Raw genomic sequence first — 25,635 nt, 5'->3', positions numbered from 1 at the left:
ATAATTATTTTTATTCTACTTGAATCATTAAAAAAATTGAGTAACTTGAAAATTGAGCAGAAAGAATACTGTAACTAGCAGACGAGGTATGCTAAAACACCCGATTTCAAAGGAGACGCGGCCGCCGCGGTGAACCCTTTCTGTCGAAAAAAAGAACAATCACAAAATATTAAAATTGCTGCCACAAATACTGCTTGCACAGGGCGGGGCAGTCTTTGAGAACAAAGTCGTACCAGGGCTTGACGACCCTGAAGGAAAGTATAGAGGATAATGTATAAAAATATTTAAAATAATTTGACACAATTTAATTTCTAAAGCGATGTTTATTTATTTATTCCAAAGTAAGATGCATTGATAGATACAAAAACAATCTTACATTAATTAATTATTTAATTTATTTATAAATTCAGCACAAACAATTGCTTCCATTCAATTTTATCATCCAAATGCAGATAAAATTGAAAAACTCTATTACATACACATATACACAATAATAGTTGAAAATTTGAAAACAGCCTGACCCTTATGAACAGATTGAGATAATTTTTTTTAATATAATTACCAAAATTTACATTAATTTGTAGCACAGTTTTATGTGTTGAACAAAATCACTCTTCCTTATCTTTCGAAAGCACCGACGGCAACTTCCACAAGCAAATAGTACAATTCCATCCCGTCTTTTAATATGGTGAGGATATTGGTGTGTGTGAAAGAAATGGGCATTAAAAAAGTCCCTGTTTGAAAAGAGCTTAGTATTTGGGCATGCAAGGCAAGCGAAGGGCATTTCTCTAGCATTTGTGTGGCACTGATTGTTGTGACTGATTAGTGCTTTCTTGGAGATGAATTTCCTTGGGCACTTAGGACATTTAATTGTTCCGTGTGCTCTACTGATATGCATATTTAGGATATGATTTGTTCGGAAAAACGAATTACATACTTTGCACTGAAATCCCAGAGCGCGAATTTGTTCTTCTGTTCCGCACTTCAGTTTGTGAGTGTACATATAATATTTCCCCCCACTGAAAGAGCAAATGTCGCATTTGTCTATCTTGTGATAATTTAAGTTGTGCCGTGTCAGATTTTTTACCTTAATCTTGCAATCAGGGCATTCAGTGTTCATTGGAATTATCTTCTTCTCACGTACATGAGCAAGCAGAAGATTTCGGCATGGAAATTTTTTCTTGCATTCTTTACACTCATGTTTCATTTTCTCTCTTTCCTTGCAGTGTTTTGAATAGGTTATTTGACGTTTAAACACCATTTTGCAAAGTTTGCAGGTCAATTTGGAATTGGTATGAAATAAAAGGTGAGTTTCTAATTCATTTTTACGTAGAAATTTCCAGGGTCGCCTACACAAATTACAAGTGTACTCTCTTGGTAAATGGTTACAGGCAATGTGATCGGCCAAGTATGACTTGACAGGGAAAGACTTGTGGCAAAAATTACAGTAAAGGTTTGTTCCCAAGTGTCTTTTGTTGTGCGTGTCAAAATCGTTTTTGGTCGCGTACGACCTTTTGCAAATGTCGCATTTAAATGGTCGGCCAAAGAGATGCGCCTGGATGTGGTACTTCAAGCCACCCTTCGTCCCCACCCCCTTTTGGCAAATGTCACAGGTGAACTTTTTACCCAGCTGCTGCAGGGGTGTTGGTCTGATGTGGAGGACCCTCGGTTGGCCACTAAAGGGTTTCAAATCCTCTAATTCCTGCTTCCTTTGTCTTTCCCTTACAGGCAAATTTAATTTAGAAGTGCCAGGCTACAAAAAAAAATTAAATTTAGTTAAGAAAAATAAAATAAAATTTGTCGTGAATATTCATTTACCGTTGGTCTTTGTTCGTCGGTGTCCATTGGCTCCTGTTTGATGTTTAAAACTTGGAATGGCAACTCATTTTCCTCCACCTCTTCCTTGTTTTCCAATTTTATTTTTCGCAATCGAAAACTCTAGAATTAAATAATTGATTTTTAAGCTCTTTATTTTGAGATTTTTCTTATACTAACTTTTCGCATTCCCTTGAAAGCATTTTCCCCGTGCAAATTCCCATGTGACACCTCTATCTTCACAGCTGAGCTTGCTGCTGAAAGTGAGTCTGAAAAATTCATATCCATTTCATTAACAAATTCACTTATTAATTAAATCCTAAGAGTTTAATTTTTATCGGGCCAAGACAGTCTTATCGGCCTGTGCCGTTATGAGCATATTAATAATAAATAAATATAAAATTTCTAATTTTATATTTTTCTTTTAAATAACCCATTATCAATTAAAAAAAAATTGTTAAAATTCAATCGAAAATTTAATCAAAAATTGTTAATCAATTTTTAATCGGTGTTTAACAGTTACCACACAACTGGGACCATGCTTGTTAGTTTCCTAAAAATATGCTTAAATTTAAAAATTTAGCAACAAAGAATCATTTAAAACAAAGTAAAATATTTTGAAAGGCATTCAAATTATTATTCATTTTAAAATTTCACATTAAGTGCGTATGTGTAGAAATATTCGAAATTATTAACCAGACTATATTTTAATACAAATCAAAATATAAGAAGAAAAAACGATCAACTCTCAACTCTCTATGAGATTTTTTATGGGTAAAATTTTATATCAACCTAACTAGTATTAAATAATCTATTAAATGATGAAAAAAAATAAAGTGGTTAAGAGATAAAGTTTTCCCACCTTCTTTCTACTTACAGTTTGGCCTTTAATGAGGCGTTTTAGCTTTTCAGCTTTGCTCTCGGAATTGATAGAGCGCTCTTTATAAGCAATTTCCACAATTTATTACTTAATTGCGAAGGTATTTTAAAACGTTTCAGATCAAAAATTCCTAGTTCAATTAAAATCTCACCTGGATTTTTTGCGCCTTGCTCCGCACGCCGGCTCTTTCGAGCGCCCCTCATCCTCCAGGCCAAGCAGCAACTGACTGACTGCCTTTTTTTTTAGCACTCTACAGGTATATTTTGTATCCAGACCAGTGAGGAATTCCACACTTTGGGTTTTATTGTTATCGTTTGAGGCCAAAAGGCTCCAGCCTGACATCTTCACAATGCGTTCCTGCGCGCCCCTCTCACAAAAAATGCAGTGGATAAAATAGAAATCGTATTGCAAATAGCCGCTGGCAAACTCGCGACGACGCACAGGGTGAACATTTTAAGAAACAATTTTTCGTGAAACATTTTCAAAGAAAGGCTTGATATTTGTCACTTAAGAGGAAAAAAACTGAAAATATATAGAAATGTGTTGTTTTTATTGACACACTAACACACCAAATAAAAAGCAGTTTTAAGATTAATTAATTAAACATTGAATTTTCACAAGTTTATCATAACAAAAAACTAAACAATAATTTTATAAGGAGTATACACACGTTTTAGGTTCTCAATTTCTCATTCAAACTAGACTTTAAAGTTTGCTATTAACAATACGTTTTGCAACAACAAAATCATTTATCCATCATATAACAATTAAAGCATCCAAGGGGGGCCTAATTAACAATGTCATAACACTTTTTAATGTGTTTAATGAGACGGCTTTTGCTCATTACGTGGAAAAGAGCTTTTTTGCACTTCTCACAACCAAATCGCAATTTCTCTCCCACATATTTTTTCGAAGACACCGAGACAGGAAATTCGTGATGATTGTAAAAGTGCCGATTAAATGTGTCTCTTTTCGAAAAGCTGTTATATCGGACGCAAAATAAACAAGTGTAGATTCTAGGACAGTTTCTTCTATGAGTATTGTTAAAGTGGCACTTTAACTTATCATTTGTCACAAATTTCCTAGAGCAATTAGGGCATTTGAATGGCCCGTGATTGTCATTCATGTGAAGGACTAAATGGTAAGTGGTTCTGAAAAATGAATTACAAAATTTGCATTCCAAGTCCAGAGCGCGAATTTGTTCATCAGTTCCGCAAAACCTTTTGTGATTTCTAAGGTCGTACATTGATCCTTCAAAAGAGCAAATGTCACATTTTCTTTTGGTATGATGTGAGGTAGTGTGTTCCACTAAATCTTTAGCTTTTTTCATGCAAATCGGACACTCGATTCCTAATGGATTTCTCGTCTCCTTTCTCATATGGGACAAAAGAAGGTCCCGGCAAGGAAATTTCTTGTCACACCTTTTGCACTCGTATTTCATTCCAACACGCTCCTTACAGTGCTTCTTGAAAGAATGGAAACTTTTGTACTCTTTGTTACACAGTTTGCATAATAAACTGCCATGCGTGTTGTGAACTTCTTTCATGTGCGATTCCAAAAGAATTTTTCTACAAAAATAGCGAGGTTTAGTACATATCATACAGCGCTGGGCACAAGCTGATGGCAAATGTCTCAAAACAATGTGATCAGCTAGATACGATTTTACAGGAAATTCTTTTGGCAATAATTGCAAATTACATTTTTCCCCGAGTGTCTTTTGTTGTGCGTGTCAAAATCGTTTTTGGTCGCGTAAGACCTTTTGCAAATGTCGCATTTAAAGGGTCGGCCGAAGAGGTGCACTTGGATGTGGTACTTCAAACCACCCTTCGTCCCCACCCCTTTTTTGCAAATGTCGCAGGTGAACTTTTTAGCGTGATCCAAAGGAGCAGGCTGGATTTTTAGAGTTGTGATGGGATCAGTGAATGGCTTTAAAACATATTTTCCGTCTAACTCTTCCTTCATTTGGACTCTTATTCTGAAGACTTTTTTAATTTTCTCCACTTTGACGCTCTGAATTGCGTTCGTGGACTGAAATTATTTAATTCATTTTAATTTTCTATCAGGAGTGTGGTTGTTTTTTTTTTAATTACGTAATTATCTTAATTTGACTTACTGAATCATCTTCGGCACCATCACTTTCAACTCGTTCTCTTTTGATCTTTTGGCAGTCAATCAAAATTTCATTCCTTGACTCATTTTCATAACCAGCAATCTCCATTTTTACAGAACGCAATAAAATTATCTAAAGTGAAATGAAAATTTAATTATTCATGATTATTCTTTACTACAAAAAAATAAAAATAAATACTAAATTTTTCAGCTCGAGCTTGCAACACAACCTCCACAGTCGAATGATAGTGAAACAATGATTCACTTCAGCAAAAGGAAGTCGTCTATAAATATATGTGGGAGGACTCTTCGCAGGCGATAAATGACACCATGCATATTTTTTGCCTGCAACATATGGCATAAAAAGTAGCCACGCATATGTGAATGCTCTTTTAAGTCTCACAAGTATGTCAACACTGTTGCTAGAATTTGACTAAGCATTTAAATTATTTTTGTTTGATTTCATTTTTTGGGTCGAAACAAATTTAGCATTTAAAAATATAAGCCAGCTCAATTCGCGATAAATAAAAAGACTGATCGATATTTTCAAATCAAATATTTATTGTGGCGAACAATCATTAGCAGAAACCACTTGGCGCTTTAAGTGTAGCATTCAAAATGGATAATTTAAATTATTATATTTAATTTTAATTAAGATTATTAATGAAAAACAAAATTGGGTATTTACAACAGCTATATAAAAGGCGAAAAAAGACAAGACCCTGTCTTTCATGGCCTAGACCTTAATAGAATATAATTTGAAAAATAAAATATCTTCCACAAATTAATTGAAGAAAACCAGAAGAAAACTATATTATTACATTGTCAGAAAAAATTGTTAAAATAATGAAATTAATGAAGAAAAGTGCATTAAAACCATTGGTTAAAAAAGCAAGATATATATTTTGGTGCATATTATGCACCCATTTATAAGCTTATTATGCGCTTATCATGGTCTCGTGTTTTTATTACTTCTGTGAGCCTGTGCAATGTGCGTGTGCATAAAACTTTTTTTTAAAAATTTCCTTGGACATTCCGGGCATTCAAGTGTCCCGTGATCTTTATTTGTGTGCCGAGCCACGTTGTGACTGTTTCTGAAATATAAATTGCACAAATCGCATTTGAATCCCAGAGCTCGAATTTGCTCCTCAGTTCCACACTTCATTTTGTGGCTATTCAAGCGTTGTGGTGATGCCGCAAAGGAGCAAATATCACAATTTTTTATTGCGTGTCTGGCGTTGTTGTGTTCCGCTAGATTTTTCACCCTTTCCATGCACTTTGGGCACTCCAGGCCATTTTTCGCCTCCTCTTTTCTATGCGCGAGAAGAAGATTCCAACACGGAAATTTCTCGTCACATCTGTTGCACTTGTAATTCATTTCAATGCGCCTTGAGCAGTGTTTTTGGTAATTAAACAAATTTTTATATTTTGCATTGCAAAGTTTGCAAGAGAACGTTTCTATTGTGTTGTGAGCTGCTACCACGTGCATTTCCAAATGTGTTTTTCGAATAAAAAAGCGGGGCTGCGTACAAAGGTGACAGCGCAGACCACTTGCAGGTGGCAAATGTCTCATCGCAATGTGATCGGCTAAATACGATTTCACAGGAAATTGCTTTTGGCAAAAATTGCAAATCACATTTTTCCCCGAGTGTCTTTTGTTGTGCGTGTCAAAATCGTTCTTTGTCGCGTACGACCTTTTGCAAATTTTGCATTTAAAGGGTCGGCCGTAGAGGTGCGCCTGGATGTGGTACTTCAAACCACCCTTCGTTCCCACCCCTTTTTTGCAAATGTTGCAGGTGAACTTTTTACTGCTCTCTTGGGAAATTGGTCTGACATTCAGGAATTTTGGCTTGCCACAAAAGGGTTTGACGTCTTCGTATTCTTGCTTTGATTTTCTTTTTCTCAAAAGATTTTTTTGTAAGGCGATGAGCTGAAATATCAAAATTATGCTAAAAAATTAACGCCGTATAAATCAACAATAAAACTGTACCTTATCAGGTTGGTTTATACAATCGTTGTCAAGCTGTACGGTTGGCTCTTGTTTGATACATGATTGGGTGGGTAAATTACTTTTAGCATCAGCATTTTTCTCCAATTTTATTTTTCGCACGTAAAATTTCTAGAATTGATAAAATTATCCAATAGTATAGCGGCTGATGGTAAATTGTGCGAAAAATTTATGAATTAAATTTATAGCAAACTTACTTTTCCTATTCGTCTGGAAAATTTGTTTTCTTCAGACAAAATCTCTCTCATCATCTCTTCCTTCACATCAACAGACATTCTGCAAAAGGATTGTGTACATATTTTTTTATTCTACGCAAATTGAACAGAAAAGACTATAACAAAATGATGCTTTAAAAACAATAAACAACTCTCAAAACCCACCGAGGTATAGCCGATTTTAAATTCAAACTACCATGAATCAACCCTCCATTGTGAAATTCTACCAAAAATATATTTTTTTTTTAATATTTAAAAGAATAGAGGTGTAAAAACATTAAATTTAATAGCATTCAAGCTCCAAAAGGGTTAATTTATTCACGAAGAATAAAATATTTTTTATCACCTATATCCCGAGGGGCTAGAATGGTATTTAGTCAGTTATTAAAATAAAAATGATAATAATTTTAAGGATATTAATTGTGAGACTTGTAGGATATACACACAAATTAAATAGCGACTTACTTTCACTTTGTGCCAAATTGAAGAAAAGAAGTGATTAATTGTTCACTAAATTATTTAAAACACAAAATAAAATTCATGTTAACATGGTGATGAGTCGCAACGAATAATTATAATGAAATTATAAGCCGCTTCGCTAGAGTCGAAATCCAATTCCTTGTCTGGCTCGGCTTCTCGACGGGTGATGTAGCATTTAGCACCATCACTGACTGAGTCAAGGTGCTAATTAACATTTTCCAGACATTATAAATCATTGAGAAACATATATTTTTAAATAGCAATAAAAAAACAGCTGTGCAACTAAATATTGTAATTTATTCAAAATTAAAATGGCTTGAATAGAATTTAAAATGAAACCAAATGTAAGCAATATGTTAAAAAATAATAATACTAATTTTGAATAATGAGAAGAGGCTTAATTAAATACAATCACCTGATAATTTTTTCTTCACGTACATTTATGGTAACACTTTAATCTGGTTCAAAGGCTAAGGAGCAACTGACAAAAAAGTTTTTTTAGCCTAAAATGTATAAGATTGGTGAAAGGCGGTAAAAGACTTCCTTTTGAAAATTTCATATGACGCAGCAAAACTAAAGAAAAACGCATGTGGCGCGCACATGGTTGTCGCATAATAGTGGAGAATACCGCGGACCAAACCAGCCTGTGCTTCATGCCTTGTCAAATTGGGTCCTGCATCCAGATAGTAACAATCACGACTTAATATACAGTAAAAAATTGCAACAAACACACATTCACACTAACAAATAAACAGATTTCTTAAAGCTTTAAAAAGAATGAGCAATAATTTAGAATAATAATTTTTAATTAAAAATAATGCAAAATTTATGTTTTTATTAATAATAATGTAGCTCTCAGAAAATTGTATTAAAAAAAAAAAAAAAAAAAAAAAAAAAAAAAAACGAAAGAGCATAAATTTATGTAATTTTTTCTTTTATTTCTGTATTTAATGGAAACCTTATTAATATTAATTGATTCTTCACTTGACAAGGAGATTAAATTAGTAACTTTTGACTAAACGCCTTTAAAGTGGAATTATAATGTTCGACGCGAGATACTGAGACAAAACCAGTGTAAAAAAGTTTGAAAAATTCCTGTTGTGATAAAAATATTAATTGAGGGCGAAAACTTCCCAAAATTAAGACTTTTTACAACCACCCGAATCTGCCCGTATGTGTTTTGTGCTGGAGAGGTGTTTCGGCTATTGAAGCTTCATCAGCAGCACTTTGCCAAGCATATTCCACCCACAGCGAGCGAGCTGCGAGGAGATGTTGCTTTGCTTGGCGCACAAATACGAGCTGCCTCTTGGCAACCTGCAGAGGACAAAAAAGAGAGAGCTCGCGGCCTTCACCAGCAAATCACCCCCTCGTTTCTTCCTTTTCTTCACAAAGTAAATGTCACATTCTACGGAACTTGTTTTGCTAGGCAAAGTGCTGCTGATGAAGCTTCAATAGCCAAAAGAGCTGTCCAGCACAAAACACATACCAACACCAACAGATTGGGGTGGTTTTAAAAAGTGTTAATTTTGGGAAATTCGCCCTAATTAATATATTTTTATTATCACAACAGGAATTTTTCAAACTTTATTACACTGGTTTCGTCTCATTGTCAGTATCTCGTGTCTTGGAACGTTATTCCACGTTTAGTAAAAAGTTACTAAAATATAATTATTTCCCCTTCTGAGTGGTTTCTTTGGGTTTTAAATTCTCAAGAAATGACAAAGAAAAGAAATTAGAGACAACAAAATGATTTATTTTACCATTTAAAAAAAACTGACTTGAAATAACTTTTATTCTTTTGTTATGCAATATTCACAAAAAGGATATTTTCCACATAAATATTTTAGAATAATTTTAGTTTCATCTTTGCAAATTATCACTATTAACTATTATCAGTTGCATGTGGCCAGTAGATTGTTCTTTATAATCTCCACCATGTAAAATTATAATCCCTTTCTAATTGTTATTTATTAGATATCGATAAAGAGAAAAATGCAAATCAAATAATGTAAGTCTAACAAAATCAACAATTTAAGTTTTCCCAAGAAATCAACAATACAAGACTCAAAATGAGAGAGTTTGAAAAGATGCATTAGAGGAGGTTAGGTTTTCGAAGACAGCTATTTGATCAGCTTAAAAAAAAATTACAAATATTTTACTCCTGTTATAATTACCGTCAAGAGCTATGTGAGAAACAAAGTCATAATTAAAAAAAAAATATATATTTTACACACCAACCAAATCATGAATTAACTTGCCTGCGCCTTATTCTATAGCACCTAATGATGTGGTTTCTCAGCCCATTCATTGTATCAATTTTTGTAATAATCTTTTGACACCTTTCACATCCAAATCGAACCTTATTAACAGTTTTAGGGATAACATTTTTCATGGGAAATTTGTGATGACGGTAAAAATGCGTATCAAAATAATTCCTGTTTGAAAAGAACTTTGGGCGAGGACAAGAAACGCAAACATAAGGCCTTGTGTGAACATCTTTTGTATGTTTTAAGAGAAGGCATTTGTTCAAGAACTTTTCAGGACACTTTGGACATTTGAATTTCCCATGTATGCGTCGTTTGTGAAGGTTTAGGTCATATGCACTTCGGAAATGCATTTTGCACAAATCGCAAAATATTCCAAGACCCTCGATTTGCTCTTTAGTTCCACACCCCGCTTTGTGAAAAATCACATCCTGCGGCTTTCCATTAAAAGGGCAAAGGTCACAATTTACAAATATGTGATGCCTTCGATTGTGTTTGTAAAGGTTTTTTACTTTCATCTTACAAATTTTGCATTCAGCGTTTCTGCTTTCCTCCCGAAGGTGATTTAGTAGTAATTTAAAACAGGGAAATTTTTTGCCACACTTTTTGCATTCGTACTTCAAAATTTCTCTCTGTTTACAATGATTTTCGTAGTGTTGCTTTGACTTGAATGTCCTGCTACAAAGTTTGCACCTCAACATATTTTCAAATGAATGCATATAATTCAAATGCTTTTCTAACTGACATTTTCGATGAAAGGATATAGGTCTTTTACAAATTTGGCAGACAAATTCTTTGGGCAAATGAGTGAAAGTAATATGATCAGCCAAGTACGACTTGACGGGAAATGTCTTGTTGCAAAAATCACAACTAACATTTTTACCTAAGTGCCTTTTGTTGTGAGTGTCAAAATCATTTTTCGTCGCGTACGATCTTTTGCAAATTTCACATTTGAAGGGTCGGCCAGAAAGATGCGCCTGGATGTGGTATTTCAAGCCACCCTTTGTGCCCACTCCTTTTTTGCAAATTTCACAGGTGAAATTTTTAAGACAAAGCCGAGGAACTGGTCTGATGGGCACAGATACAACAGGGCCACTGAATCGCTGAAGTGTTTTGACTTCTTTTGATGATGTTGCTGGTTGAGGACTTAAAATTTCTTCCGATTTAATTTCTAGTTTTACGGTCTTGTCATTTGTTCTCCCAATTGGCTCTGCATGGGCCTGTACATTGAACAAATAGAATATGAGTTTTATAATGATTATACTTTTAATTTATAAATCGGCGAAAATATTTGAAAGGTGTATACTTTTGGCAGGGTCAACCGATCTTAACCATATTCTAGGACCTTAAAGACCATGCCAGGAGGTTTTCAAAAATATATAGTTTTACCCCGTTATCTCGAAATTTATGGGTTTTACGGGACATTCAAATTTGGATTTTGGAAATTTTCAATCAACTGTATCTTGGCTTCCCGTGGTTGTAGAACAAAATTCTGGATATGGTTGAATTCGTCTTGTTGCCCTCTACAACTTTGCTGTTCATTGCAAAATCGTAGGTCAAAGTTCAAGGTCACTTCCGGTGACCTCGTGACCTTTGACCTCAAAAATGAAGTTTATCCCCCAATTTTATTTTTATTCTGAAATAGCCATTTTGTAGAGCGTAAAATTTTACGTTATAAAAGAAAATAAACCAGATGGCGTTTTTTGATATTAAATTAATAAAAAAATAAAAAGATTAAAAAACGTGGTTTTCCGAGCAAATTTTCTGGTAAAATGTCTTTGAGCCTCTGCAACTTTGTCCCTGAGCAAGATGGCCCAAAGTACCTAATAACAAAAAGTAATTGTCTTGAGACGGTCTATCCAAAAATGTATTACACATTGTGACCAGGTCACAAAAGGTCATTGACCCCGGTGACCTTTGACCTTACCATATTTTTTCCATCTTGTGTGACACATGGTTCGAAAGAAGACATTGAGGCGGTCATTTTGGTACCCGGAAGTTTGCTGTAGCTCCAACAAAACTCGAATTATTGACGTTTTAACTAATTAAAATTGTGAAAATTGTAAGATGAAATAACTAAAAACGTCAATAACTCGAGTTTTGTTGGAGCTACAGCAAACTTCCGGGTACCAAAATGACCGCCTCAATGTCTTCTTTCGAACCATGTGTCACACAAGATGGAAAAAATATGGTAAGGTCAAAGGTCACCAGGGTCAAAGACCTTTTGTGACCTGGTCACAATGTGTAATACATTTTTGGATAGACCGTCTCAAGAAAATTACTTTTTGTCATTAGGTACTTTGGGCCATCTTGCTCAGGGACAAAGTTGCAGAGGCTCAAAGACATTTTACCAGAAAATTTGCTCGGAAAACCACGTTTTTTAATCTTTTTATTTTTTTATTAATTTAATATCAAAAAACGCCATCTGGTTTATTTTCTTTTATAACGTAAAATTTTACGCTCTACAAAATGGCTATTTCAGAATAAAAATAAAATTGGGGGATAAACTTCATTTTTGAGGTCAAAGGTCACGAGGTCACCGGAAGTGACCTTGAACTTTGACCTACGATTTTGCAATGAACAGCAAAGTTGTAGAGGGCAACAAGACGAATTCAACCATATCCAGAATTTTGTTCTACAACCACGGGAAGCCAAGATACAGTTGATTGAAAATTTCCAAAATCCAAATTTGAATGTCCCGTAAAACCCATAAATTTCGAGATAACGGGGTAAAACTATATATTTTTGAAAACCTCCTGGCATGGTCTTTAAGGTCCTAGAATATGGTTAAGATCGGTTGACCCTGCCAAAAGTATACACCTTTCAAATATTTTCGCCGAAATATGTTTTACACTCTTTCCTTCTCCGGGGGATCCAGCACGATTTCCATCACAATCAGGCTTTGTTAATTTATCCGATTTTATAACACGCATGCGAAATACCTAATAGAAAATATCGAAATTATAATATAATCTTAAATATCCCAAGGTCCTTACTTTATTCACAGGAATAAATTCTGTTTTTAAATCTTTTTCTGTCTTCAAAGATTTTTCCACGCCTCTTCCTGAAAGGTTTGAAAGCTTTTATTAAAATCTGCATGGCCTTAAAAAAATATTAGCCAATTTTACCGCTGCGTCTGGGACGGTCCATGTCAAAGTTTAATATTACTTTGTGTTACCAGTTTGGTGCAGATTAATTTTCTTTTTCAACACTGTGGAGGCAATTTTTACATCTGAAAATTAAATAATATGCAATTTGTAAAACAAAATATCATGATTTGAACTTGATTTTTAATTGATTTCAGAGAGAGGAGAAATATTAAGTTGCCTCTTTCAGCTCTTATGGTGCTGCTTTATGTCTTAATATCCCTGTGGTGATTTGGAAAAATTAATTGATCTTTTTTGACATGAAAAAAATATATATTTATTCTAGTTGTTACTTTAATAACAAATTGGAAATTACTGGTGTTTTAAAAATTTGAAAAATTATTGTTAAAAAATATAAAATATTTAATACGGCAGCATTTATGATCAAAGATCGAAAAAAAAATTACAAAGCATGGAGTATTCAAGCCAAGGTATCTTAATTTCAGGGCATATTGATTTGGTGCCTGCTAATTCTACTTCCCTTCAATAAAAAAACTTACTCACAACATCGTCACCAGTCTTCACAAAATTATGTAGAAAAGAAACTAAAAATAATTTAAAATATGACACAAAAGTAGTTTTGTTATTATGATCCGTCGCGTCTCGCTTTTAGCGTCTCGGCCTTGGGCTCGGCCCTCATTATTTTATCCATAAAGGCAAAGGCTCCTTGGGCAAAGGTATTATAAAAATACCTTCATGATCTTGCAGCACGCAAACATCATCTGCTGTAAGGATGGAGAACTAAGAATGGAATTTCCATTTATTTTGGCCGCGAAGAACACGAGGAGAGATAAAAAGTAGGTCTAGATTTATGCTTTGCAAATAAAAATTTTTGGTGTTCTATTCAAATAGCGCCTGGCCTGACAAGCACCAACATAATTATTTAACATAAAACATAACATTACCACAGCAAATTTTAATGGTGAAAAGTTACAGTTAAAAAGAAACATATTTTTTGGTATTTTTTTATATTTTTTTATTTATTTTTATTATTAACTAATATTATTTCATACTTCACAAGTGAATCACTTGACAAGTAAATCAAAATAGAAAACATCCAGAACAAATTTTTTTTAAATCATATAAAATTTATTTCATATTTATTATAAAAGCTAAATAAATTAACATTTGCTAATTTAACTTTTTTTCTTTTTTATGCTGCTAAACAAATAAAGAAATTTTTCGCCAACACAATATTTTACTTTCATCTCGATGAATATTATCAGTTGCTTATTCCAGTTGCCAGCAAATTAACAGATTGTGCTTTTTAATACCTCCAATAATTTTTTCTGATCGTTGCAAAAAAGACTGAAATTTTTAAAATCAATAATTCAAGAAAGAATAAGTTCTATTATTTTTTTTCTTTAACTCAACAAAACAAATAAAATGCAATAATTAATGATTTCATAGGTTTTGATGCAAAGCAACTTTTCCCCATAACGAACTCACCAAAAATACAACCATAGGAATTAAAGTGATAGACATCAGCAGTTTAATTTAATCAAAATAATTTTTTTTTAAAAACACATTACAATAATTATGCCTTATGCAAAATATAATATATAATAAAAATTTTACTCAGCATCTTCAAAAATTTTCTTTTATAAACTTAATAACGTGAATATTTTTCAATTCCAGTTGAATGTGGTACAAATCCAATGAATTAATATTTTGTAAAAATAAATGGCAAGATAATGTTCAAATCTGTTTTTGTTCTAGTAATATTTTATTTATTATTAACAAATTGAAATTTTTACAATTTAATGTGTTTCTGCGGCACTAATTGTAACCAAATACTGCAAAACAAAATTTTTCTTTGAATGCCAGAGAACGTGAAATACATATTATTTAGCAATTGAAATTTTTTTCAACGCATTATAACAGCTATTGATGTGCTTAATAAATTCCAATTTGCTTCCAAATTTGTTCGCTTGCTTGCATTTGTCACATCCAAAGCGATTTTTGTGCTCGGCACCATATGCATTTCTTATTTTTTTGGGAAATTCATGCCTGGCGCGGAAGTGGACGTCAAAACTATCTCTGGTTTTGAAGTGTTTGTAAGCAGGGCAGAGAACGCAGCCGTAAGGCCTTTTATTGTGCGTGTCCCTAGTATGATTATTCAAAGATGAAGAAGTCATAAATGTTTTGGGACATCTGTGACATTTGATATGGCCGTGGGTTTTTCTTATGTGCTCCTGAAGGTAAAAGTCAGTTCTGAAAAACAAATCGCACCGTTCGCATCCAAATCCAAGTGCGCGAATTTGCTTTTGCGAACCGCAGTCCTTCTTATGGGCCAGTAAACTCATTACGTTTCCACGGAATGGACAAATGTCGCAACTTTCTTTACGATGAACTTTTCTATGGTGATAATCCAAGTCGAAGACGTTTTCATCGCACAAAGGACACTCAACGCGCCGAGCTGGTTTTTTCGCCTCTTCTTTCCGGTGAGCGAAAAGAAGATAACGACAGGGAAATTTTGCCTCACATTTGGCACACTTGTGTTTCATTAGTTTTCTCTCCTCGCAGTGCCGATCATATGTGTCTTTTGATTTATAATTTCTATTGCAAAGTTTGCAAGACAGTTTTATTTTAGGAAAATGAGCAACGGCCAAATGTTTTTCCAATTCAGCTTTTCGGAAATAGTAGCGGGGCTTGCTGCAGATGTGACAGACAAATTCTCTAGGCAAATGCTTCATAAAAATGTGATCTCCCAAGTAAGATTTTACAGGAAATTGCTTTTGGCAAAAATTGCAAATCACATTTTTCCCCGAGTGTCTTTTGTTGTGCGTGTCAAAATCGTTTTTGGTCGCGTACGACCTCATGCAAATTTTGCATTTAAAGGGTCGGCCGAAGAGGTGCGCCTGAATGTGGTACTTCAAGCCACCCTTTGTCCCCACCCCTTTTTTGCAAATGTCGCAGGTGAATTTTTTACCGTGCTCCAGTTGTGCCATTCTGATGGTGAGACGCTTGAGCGGTGCAGCCAATGGCTTGACGTTGTCCAAGTCTTTCTTGATTTTCTTAAGAATCGCGCTTTTTTCAGGCTTCCATTTACCAAAATGCTGAATGTTTGTTTGATTTGGCTAAAAATATCATAACGAATTTAATAGTATCAATATACATTAAGATGAATATATTAACTATTACTTTGCTATCGTCTTCGTCTTCAATCGGCTCCGATTTAATATTCTGAGAAATCACCGGCAACGACTGTGCATTGGAATCAGCGACGTCATCACTTTCTACTTTTATTTGGCGAAGTTTGAACAACTGCAAAATTTTAATTGACGCGTTAAATAAAGAATTACGGAAGGCTTTGTGCGAAATAGGTATTTTTATTTAGTTATTTATATATCTAGCTTCTTTAAATGTCTATTTTCTTCGTAAAGAACTTCAAGCAGGGGAGTTCATGAACCAGCATAATTAGGTTTAAAAAGAAAATAAATTATAATATTATATTATACCTTTGTTCTTTCTCTTTTGATTGAGGTATTTATTTCAGGACCAGCATTCACTTCTGCATTTTTTCCCGTCTTGATGTGGAATTTGCTCTCTCTCGACCCTACAAATTAATGTAGAATTTTACATCATATTTCCTTTGGTACAAAAAGCAGTGCATTTGTATTAAAAATGAAGAATGAATTTTTCCTTGATTTTTCCTACTTATAAAAATATGACAGCGAAAATAAGATTCATCACTATTAAAACTTGATTTCAAATCTTTTTTAACGTTTTTGAAGGATTAAGTGCGCAAAAAATATTTAAAAGTACATTAGAGTAACATAACCTTTAGACTTATCTTGAGCATTATATTTTAAAATTTTTATTCACGATCTTTTTACTGTCTAGCTCAGAGATTGAAAAAATAAATTTTGCTAATTTTGAACTATGAGGAAATATTTCAGGTGTACTTTGACGCATGCCTAACTATATCACTGAATCTGCACACTCACCAGCATTAGCACAAATTTTTTCTTCCAAATCCATCTTAAGTGGCTCCTTCATCATTCTAACGACTGTCCTGAACAGTGGTCAGCAAACAACTCCGCTGCTCCACGCTCAGGAAAAATTTGTGCAGCACGGTTGCTTCTCACCTGCCTAGCTCACTTGTAAACAGCAAGAAAAGAAATTCCTATAGGGATTACAGTGGGCACAGAATAAATTGAATGGAGGCTCACTGTGAGAGGGGAATACAGCTGGCCGCTTTGTGAGAAACTGTCATCAACTCAACCAGCAATAAAAGCAGCTAGTAAAGGGAATTGAGTCGCTGAGTGAGTAAGAAGTATTACAATTTTGTGGTAATTTTGAAGTAAATTTAAATCATAAAAATTGCTCTTATTATGTAATATATAGCAGACTATAGCCTATAAATTATTACACTGGAAACTGGAACACACTGAAAGAAAATAAAAAGTTACGAAACTACTTCATTGAAATTAAAAACTAATTTAACTTTTGTAGAATTAGGAATTGTGTGTCCATTTTATAAAATAAATGCTTATAATAAATCTTTGAGAGTTTCCCAGTCCAATCAAATTGGACAATTTTTTTTCACTATAATTTTTGCAATATATAAACGTTTTATTTTTTTTTTACAAAAACAAGTTTTAAGTTAGTGTTAAGATATTCGCACTCACAAAAATTTAGACGGCCAGTTTTAAAAAATTATACAAAAAATAATATAGATATAAATTTAATACATACAATTTTGGAACAAATAAAGCTTGACTGAACTTGGGGAACCAAGCAAATTTTTAATATGCAAACGGCAGGGAATCCGACTGATTTGCATTTATGGCAAGGTTTTTGATATTATTATTATGATATTGTGATCATCCTTTTAGATCAAAGCATTTCGTCAATATAACTTTTAAATATGTTTCTCTGAAGATTTTATCTTTTATTTGCATAATATATTCGTAACAAAATAAAATTCCTTAATTTTGTGTATTTAAAAAAAATGAGATGTAAAGAGGGTTGATAACTTATCGTTCAATCATAATTAATTAATCTTATTTGAAAATCAGAAACAAAAATAAAATTTAAATTTCTTATTTACAAGTACTTTATTTTGTGATTGATTTTACAGTTTTAGCTTTCTATTATCATACCGTCAATGATCTTGATCAGGTCAGGTAATAAAATCCTTTCCTATAATGTTTTTATTTCCCTTTTTATGATGGCAAGCTAAGTGAGAAACAAAGTAATATTATTCCAATATTTTTACAAGCAACCAAATTGAGCATTACTTGGATGAGTCAAATCCCATAACATTTAATGATGTGGTTTCTCAGCCATACTTTTGTATTAATTTTTGGTATCATCTTTTTACATTTTTCACATCCAAATCGCACAATATCAATTTTTCTATGCATCTTATTTGAGTTGGGAAAGTTGTGTGAGCTGAGAAAATGCTTATCAAAATTCACCTTGTTCGAAAAGTATTTTGGACGAGGGCAAGAAAAGCAAGCATACGGCTTTTCGTGAACTTCTTTAGTATGTTTTGAAAGAAGGCATTCCTTCAAGAACTTTTCAGGGCAACTTGGGCATTTGAATTTTCCATGTGCGCGTCGTTTATGAAGGTTTAAGTCAATGGTACTTCGGAAATGTAATTTGCACAAATTGCAATATATACCAAGAGTCTCAATTTGCTCTTTAGTTCCGCACTCCGCTTTGTGAAAAATCACCTCCTGCGGCTTTCCATTAAAAGGGCAAAGGTCACAATTTACAAACATGTGATGACTTCGATTGTGATTGTAAAGTTTTTTTACTTTTATCTTACAAATTTTGCATTCAACGTTTCTGCTTTCCTCCCGAATGTGATTTAGCAGTAATTTAATACAGGGAAATTTTTTGCCACAATCTTTGCATTCGTACTTCAAAATTTCTCTCTGTTTACAATGATTTTCGTAGTTTTGCTTTGACTTGTATGTCCTGCCACAAAGTTTACACTTTAACTTATTTTCAAATGAATGAGAATCAATCAAATGCTTTTCTAACTGACATTTTCGATGAAAGGATATAGGTCTTTTACAAATTTGGCAGACAAATTCTTTGGGCAAATGAGTGAAAGTAATATGATCAGCCAAGTACGACTTGACGGGAAATGTCTTGTTGCAAAAATCACAACTTACATTTTTACCAGAGTGCCTTTTGTTGTGAGTGTCAAAATCATTTTTTGTCGCGTACGACCTTTTGCAAATTTCACATTTAAAGGGTCGGCCCGAAAGATGCGCCTGGATGTGGTATTTCAAGCCACCCTTTGTGCCCACGCCTTTTTTGCAAATTTCACAGGTGAACTTTTTAAGACGAAGTCGAGGAACTGGTCTGATTGGAACAGATGCAACAGGGCCACTGAATCGCTGAAGTGTTTTTACTTCCATTGTTGATTGAGAACTAGAAATTTCTTCCGAATCTACTTCTAGTTTTACTTTCTGGTTATTTTTGCTCCTGATTGGTCCTGCATTGGCCTGTACATTGAACAAACAGAAAATGATTTTTATAATGATTATATATTTTATAAATATGTTTTACACTAATTTCTTCACGGGAGGATCCAGCATCAGGTTTTGTTAATTTATCCAATGTTATAACGCGCAAGCGGTATACCTAATAGAAATTATGGAAATTAATATAAAATCTTAAATTGGTCCCAAGGTCCCTACTTTATTTTCAGGAATACATTTTGTTTTTGAACCTTTATCCGTCTTCAAAGATGTTTCCACGCCTCTCCTCCCTGAAAGGTCCAAGTGCTTTTATTAAAATCTGCATGGCTTTAGGAAATATTAGTCATTTTTACCACTGCGTCTGGGACGGTCCATGTCAAAGTTTATTATTACTTTGTGTTACCAGTTTGGTGCAGATTGAGTTCCTTTTTCCACACCGTGGAGGCAATTTTTAAATCTTCTGCAAATTTAATTTATTCGTATTTGTCACTTGTAACAAGATTTTATATTGATTTTCAGAAGAGAGGAAATATTAAGTCGCCTCTTCTTGCTATTTTGGAATGATTTATGACATAATTTTAATATCTCCATAATGACATGTTATAGAAAAATTAATTGAACTTTTTATAATTTTTTTTTTTTATTATTTTTTAATTAACAATCCGGTAATCATTTTTTTTTCAAGTGAAAATCTAAATTGAAAAAATATCAAATATTTAATACCATGGCAGCATAAATATAAATTACTACAGATCACAAACAATTACAAGCAGGGATTATTCACGCCAAGCATTGTAATTTTAGGCCAAATTGATTTCGTACCTGCTAATTCCACTTAAAAAACTTTTACTCTCGCATCGTCTTTGAGCAGTCGTCACATTATTATTTAGAAAAGAAACTAAAAATAATGAAAACTATGACACACAAGTTGTTGTTATTATGATCCGTAGCGTTGCTTTTAGCGTCTCAGGCAGACAGCTCGGCCCTCTTTTTACCGTAGGTCGCGAGCAAGGATCTTTGGTCGCGAGCTCTTGCGGTGCACAAACATCATCTGCCGTAAGGAAGGAGAACTAACTAAGAATGAAATTTCCATTTAGTTTGGCCGCGAAGAACACGAGGAGAAATAATAATGTAGGCTCAGATTTATGCTTTAAATAACGAAATAAACGACAGATTGCAAAAAATAATTTTTGGAGTTCTGTTCAAAAAGCGCCTGGTCTGTTATGGGAAAAAGTCATTGGTAAAAAAAATGTGAGACAGGAGTAATGTGCGTGTTGTTAATGTGAAATAGGAACTAATATAAATACCGGAAAAAATTATTATAATATTAATTAAAAAAATAAATGTAATATTATTTTTTATGCATAAATATTTTCTTCTAATTAATTAAAAAAAACTTATATCAATAGATCAATACTGGAGGAGATTGAAATCCAACAAAAATAATATGATTGTTATAGAATCTCGATTTTTGTTCATATCAGTTCATATAACAAAATTAGAAAAACAATTATACAACAGTAAAATCGGTAAAATCATTATTGACAATTGATAGAGGTCATTTTATAATGAATTTGATTATAATTTTGTTACAGAATTGATTTCCTCTCCGCTCTCATTGTAAATAATGTAGTCGATGAAGAAGCAGAAAGTGGAGGTGATTAATGTGGGCCGCCACCATCTGCGTCCGGCGAGGAAAATAGAGCGAGTTTTTCACTCTCTCAGGATTTTTCTCCAACAAAACTTGCAAAGGCTAATGAACGAATCAAGCAGTGTCTCGCTAATGAGCGTAAAACGTTTGCATCTCGAATCCTTGAATCGACCTTGCAGTAGTACGAGTTCAAGTGCAGACAAATTACGCAAAAATCGCGAGAATTCCTGCAAAACACTCTCGTTTTGCCGCAGCATTAGATCACGCAGCAAGGGGTCCATCCGAACCGAAACTCTGAAGCGTCTAATAAATTGATGAGATTTAACTCGGCCTTTGCACGCGAGGAAAGAAATTAACAACCTGCCCGTATCTAATTTCGGTGACATTTATTTGCAAACTGATGATACAGGCAGGTGAAGTGAAAAAAGATTTGTATTTTATAAGGGAGTGTCTCTTGCTCTTGAAATTTTATCTCTGGCATTTTTCTTTCCTCGTCTAGTCGAAATAGAAAATAGCCTAACCAATACAAATTTTACTCAAAACTTTAATTATAATTGGAGCTTAATTACTTATTGGAATGTACTCACATAATAATATCTCCCATGAGAAACTTATATGTAAGAAATTTACAATTATATCAAACTTTTCATTGGCATTTCATTGAAATCACAACAGTAAAGTATCTTCACATTATGTATTTCTTGTACATTAATTTTCTAATTATTCAAAAGTTAATTCTACACATTGTTTAGCATTTATTTGTTCTATAGCAGTTTCCAACGTTACTTCCCTTGCCGCTTATACATTTTGAATGTAGAATAAAATATTAAATTGGATTTAATCGAAAAAATAATTTCTTTTTTCTTCAATATTATAAGTAAAGAAATCTTAAAAATGTAATAAAAAGTTTAATTAATGACGTATTAAAAACATTCAAAACAAATACAATATTATAATTAATATTTTTAATCATTATTACAATTTTATACATATCTTCAAGATCTTAAAAGAACCATAAATAATTCTTAAATAAATTATTTTAAGTTTTTAAATTAAGTTTATTGAACCGTTGATCGTTGATGAATTGCTAATGGTGGAAATGCACACACAATACTAATCAAACAAAAGCTTCACTTCAGAATAACTTAATCTTTTTTTGCGTGTGGTCGAGTACTAATAAAATTGTTGCTCAACTTTTCCGCATTTATTTAATGATGACGCTCTCATCAATGCTTGGCAGGTTAATCACCGCCAAGAGAGATCCACCCCGCAGCAATACTTTAGTCACATGAATTAACATCTTTCTGTTAAAAATAAATAAAATAAGCGCAGGAGATGCAGAGACACGATTGATGTAATTGTCTTTAATCGCAGCGGGATGTGGTGCATAAATTTACTCAGTCAGTGGCGGGCGTGCGAGTGCCATCATCCCGACCGGCGCAATATCGTTTTTCGCAATAAAAGTGATGGAATTACTTCGCAACTCTTCCTCGATAGTCAGAACTATTCAAAGATGAGTTTTCACTCCAGAAAAATAACTGACAATTTCTACACTGACATAGTTAGTTTTAATTTCATTTTTATCCTCTCTTTATAATTCTGAGGATGGATTGTTTCACTCTTATTTTTTTAAATTATAACATGAAAGAAAAACTAAATCCTCAAAAGATAACACCATATAAGGAGTATTTTGGGATTTTTTTTTTAATTCTTGAAAACATGACGACTTTTTGTAGAATTTAAATTTTTCTTACGTCCTTTTAACTGAAAATATTTTGTACAAATTTTTAGCAAATGAAAAAACCAAAAATTTCTAATTAAACTTTGTTGCCTTAATTGGAAATCAGTTCTGTCGTTAATTTTTATATGAAAATAACATTGAAAAATTTAGAGATAATTTGATTTTATTTTTATTTGAGTCTAAAACAGAAAATTTTTTTCATAAAAGGCATCACATTTTTTCAGGCCAAAATCAGATAATAGAAAGAGGAAATTTCTTGTAATACCTTCACGTTTGCGCGCGACTTTCAAGATCCTTCTGTAGATAGTGGGCGGCTTGAACATTTTATTTGCGTGTGTAAGATTCAAAGTTGTCTCGTCCATTCTTGTTTGACTAGCTTTCTGCTTTGCAAGTGGCAGACTTGTATTTTTCGGCAAAAGTCCTCAAGGAAAAGGCAAACAGTTTTAAGTATCTCTCAGAGGTCTTAGAGGGTCATTTGTTCTGCATTATTTACTCTCTAAGATGCGGCAATTCCCAGCTTAATCAGAAATTCAAACATTTTTTGTTCATATATTTCATCTTGAATTTCTATGCAAAGGGCGATGGACTGTGGATGAAAATCCATTCACCTTTACAGAATTGTCAAATTAAAAGGTAATTATTTTTACTCCTAAACCACACGTTTCAGAGACTGAAATTGAAATTGCGATCACAAAATTAACATCGCAAGATTTTAAACAGGAGGTTCATTGAAGTTCACCTTTTCCTGACAAAAGAATTCAAACGTTACTTTTTAGTAATTAATTAACCAATAAATTCAGTAGAACGAAATAGTTGATAGGTGTACTTCTAGCATTTGAGATCGACACTTTTTAGGTTTAACAATTCTTAGCAGCGTTCATCGTTTATTTGAAAGTGGCATTAAAATCTCCAATTCCTAGTTTTGAATTCAGAAATGGAAGAAATTTTTATTGGACGGGGCATATATTACTAGCGCTGAGACAGCGGCAAATAAAACCACCTTTGTTTTCTCTCTCGCATGGTCGATGCTTGTTATATGCATTATTTCATCGTGATCCTTCCTTTTTAATTACAGGATTATTATATCAGAACTTAAAATTTCATCAAATTTTGACACGCCCTTGATAAAAGAAAATATTAAATTGCATGGCTTGTATCCCTTTGAGGTGCGGGCGAATAGCGGTACAGCGGAAAAATTTGCATATAATGAAAAGCCCACTCGCAAATTAGCAGCAGTGTCCAGCTTGCGTGCGTCTGCCGTAATCGCTGGTACCAGCGGCGGTGCCAGTTTTTGGCAGTCTTGGCCGTGAAAAGGTGCCAGGTAGGCAGGGCTGCAGCTTGCTTTACGTCACGGGATAATGTGTAAATACGCACGTCAAATTCAATTTACTCAAAAGAGTGTAAAAGATCACATACATTTTTGTAAAACCAAAAGGATTATTGCACGTAAAGGAAAAAAAATTGAATAAATATCAACTGACCGAATTAATTGGAAGTTCTTATTTTCAGAACACAGTAAATCTAATAAAACAGCCGATGATTTAATTTTTCTCCTTGCAGTTTTAATTTATAGCCACTAGAAAAGTCTGCGTTTTAAGTTTATTTGGTAAAATATCACGATGTTTTTAATAAAATTAAACCAATTTCAGCAACATCTTTCAATCTTAAAACAACAAAAAATAACACTTTCAATATCTAGACTAAATAAGACAATGGAATATAGCTTTATAAAGATTTCAAGAGTAATGAATTAATTTTATTTCTTGCCTTGCAATGGTTCTAGGCAATTAGAAAAGTTTTTGTGACTCAGATAACAAGAAATCAGTTTTAACTGTTTTAAGCCATTTTTATTTATGTTAAACGTCTTATTTTGATTAATAATGGTATTTTTACTGCATGTATGCAGATATATTTTTTTCTAAATAAATTAAATAAAAGCATCATAAAATATGTAACAAGTTAAAGTAGTTCAACATAGACACTGATGACATTGCTCTTGGTTAAAATTGGCACCATTTTGGCAGCGAAAATCGTCGTGTGACCTCTTGCCTTTTTGGCGTCAAACGATCACATGCTCATAAATGTGCAACGATATCTTGGAATAGCGTAGTTTGAAAATCGGCGTTGAATTCCATAAGCATTGCACATTTCTTAAAGTACGATCCATCTCTCCGCTGAATAACTTGTGTTGGACCAGTGTTGAGCATTCTTTCTAGCCTCGATATTATACTGGAATTTTCTGACCGTAGATCTGTGACAAAAAATGGCATTTTTTTTTACTAAAACATGCATGGTATTAAAAATTTGTTTTACCTGTGATGGCTTTGATCAATGGTAATTTTGAAAGCTTGCGGGTCGTTAAGTGCTGATTGTCGGGGATCACAATATTGTGGCCCAGCAGAATCCACAGAGCGTCGCATTCATCTTCATTGGTCATTGTCAAGCACTTCCTCAAGCGATCAGCAGAGCCAGAATAATATTCCATCAACAAGTGTAAGGTGTCCGTATCAGAGTTTCTGCTAGCTATATGGAACGCCGTGTCCCCAATTAACGCATTCGTGTCCATAAAAGCATTTCTTTCGTCTCGTTTCATCACTTTTGATGAGGGTTCGGCAAGCTGGTTTGTGATCAGATATTTACAAACCGAATTGTTTTGCTGTTCAATGGCCACGTGAAATGCGGACAGTCCATCATATCCACTCATACCTGATGAAAGATATGATGAATAAATCAAAATTATGAGTGAGATATGCCAATATCAACAAGTAATGCGCATAAGAAGGTAATTTCATAATTATAATTTTAAATTTTAATTTAAATAAATAAAACAAACTTACAATTTCAACAATTAATTAAGTCCAGAGAAAATTTAAATTTGTAGTA

The 25,635-nt window shown here is 33.4% G+C and overlaps 4 protein-coding genes across 11 annotated transcripts in view; all 4 read right to left on the bottom strand.

The window, feature by feature from the left end:
• Positions 1-332: 332 nt before the first annotated feature.
• The window catches only part of LOC132200598 (zinc finger protein Xfin-like), an 83,886-nt gene continuing 58,583 nt past the window's right edge, over positions 333-25,635 (bottom strand). For 2 of the 5 annotated variants that reach the window (XM_059626214.1, XM_059626223.1), the window contains 2 exons: positions 25,066-25,458; positions 24,415-25,003 (listed from right to left, as the gene is read on the bottom strand). In XM_059626214.1, coding sequence (XP_059482197.1) covers positions 24,828-25,003; positions 25,066-25,458 — 569 coding nt within the window. In that variant the 3' untranslated portion in view covers positions 24,415-24,827. Of the gene's footprint in view, positions 1,754-1,818; positions 1,939-1,995; positions 2,085-2,846; positions 4,724-4,808; positions 4,938-5,003; positions 6,735-6,794; positions 6,924-7,009; positions 7,089-7,492; positions 7,666-24,414; positions 25,004-25,065; positions 25,459-25,635 lie in introns of those variants that run through there. The other 3 variants (XM_059626197.1, XR_009442170.1, XR_009442169.1) reach the window with 3 other exon arrangements.
• Positions 8,426-13,581, bottom strand: LOC132197920 (zinc finger protein 224-like). 4 transcript variants are annotated; one of them, XM_059621534.1, is made up of 5 exons: positions 13,418-13,581; positions 12,900-13,003; positions 12,768-12,835; positions 12,624-12,713; positions 8,426-10,991 (listed from the first exon to the last, which is right to left on the bottom strand). In XM_059621534.1, the coding sequence occupies exons 2-5, from the start codon at positions 12,919-12,921 to the stop codon at positions 9,750-9,752; spliced, it is 1,422 nt and encodes a 473-aa protein (XP_059477517.1). In that variant the 5' UTR covers positions 12,922-13,003; positions 13,418-13,581; the 3' UTR covers positions 8,426-9,749. The 4 variants fall into 4 exon arrangements, 3 of the variants coding, with proteins under 3 accessions (XP_059477517.1, XP_059477534.1, XP_059477525.1); XM_059621551.1 differs by having other exon boundaries at positions 8,426-10,993; positions 12,634-12,713; XM_059621542.1 differs by having other exon boundaries at positions 13,422-13,581.
• LOC132195168 (zinc finger protein 62 homolog) lies at positions 13,905-17,229 on the bottom strand. The gene is made up of 4 exons (XM_059616989.1): positions 16,868-17,229; positions 16,379-16,476; positions 16,062-16,184; positions 13,905-15,997 (listed from the first exon to the last, which is right to left on the bottom strand). Exons 1-4 carry the CDS (start codon positions 16,920-16,922, stop codon positions 14,762-14,764), a joined length of 1,512 nt encoding a protein of 503 aa, XP_059472972.1. The 5' UTR covers positions 16,923-17,229; the 3' UTR covers positions 13,905-14,761.
• On the bottom strand, positions 17,548-20,438 carry LOC132205853 (zinc finger protein 39-like). Its single transcript, XM_059635185.1, has 5 exons — positions 20,183-20,438; positions 19,714-19,820; positions 19,580-19,650; positions 19,449-19,523; positions 17,548-19,384 (listed from the first exon to the last, which is right to left on the bottom strand). Exons 2-5 carry the CDS (start codon positions 19,733-19,735, stop codon positions 18,173-18,175), a joined length of 1,380 nt encoding a protein of 459 aa, XP_059491168.1. The 5' UTR covers positions 19,736-19,820; positions 20,183-20,438; the 3' UTR covers positions 17,548-18,172.

Source organism: Neocloeon triangulifer, unplaced genomic scaffold (assembly GCF_031216515.1).
Source record: "Neocloeon triangulifer isolate White Clay Creek 2 clone unplaced genomic scaffold, ASM3121651v1 ptg000001l, whole genome shotgun sequence".
Classification (NCBI taxonomy): Eukaryota; Metazoa; Arthropoda; class Insecta; order Ephemeroptera; family Baetidae; genus Neocloeon; species Neocloeon triangulifer.
This window is presented reverse-complemented; position numbering and strand designations above follow the sequence as displayed.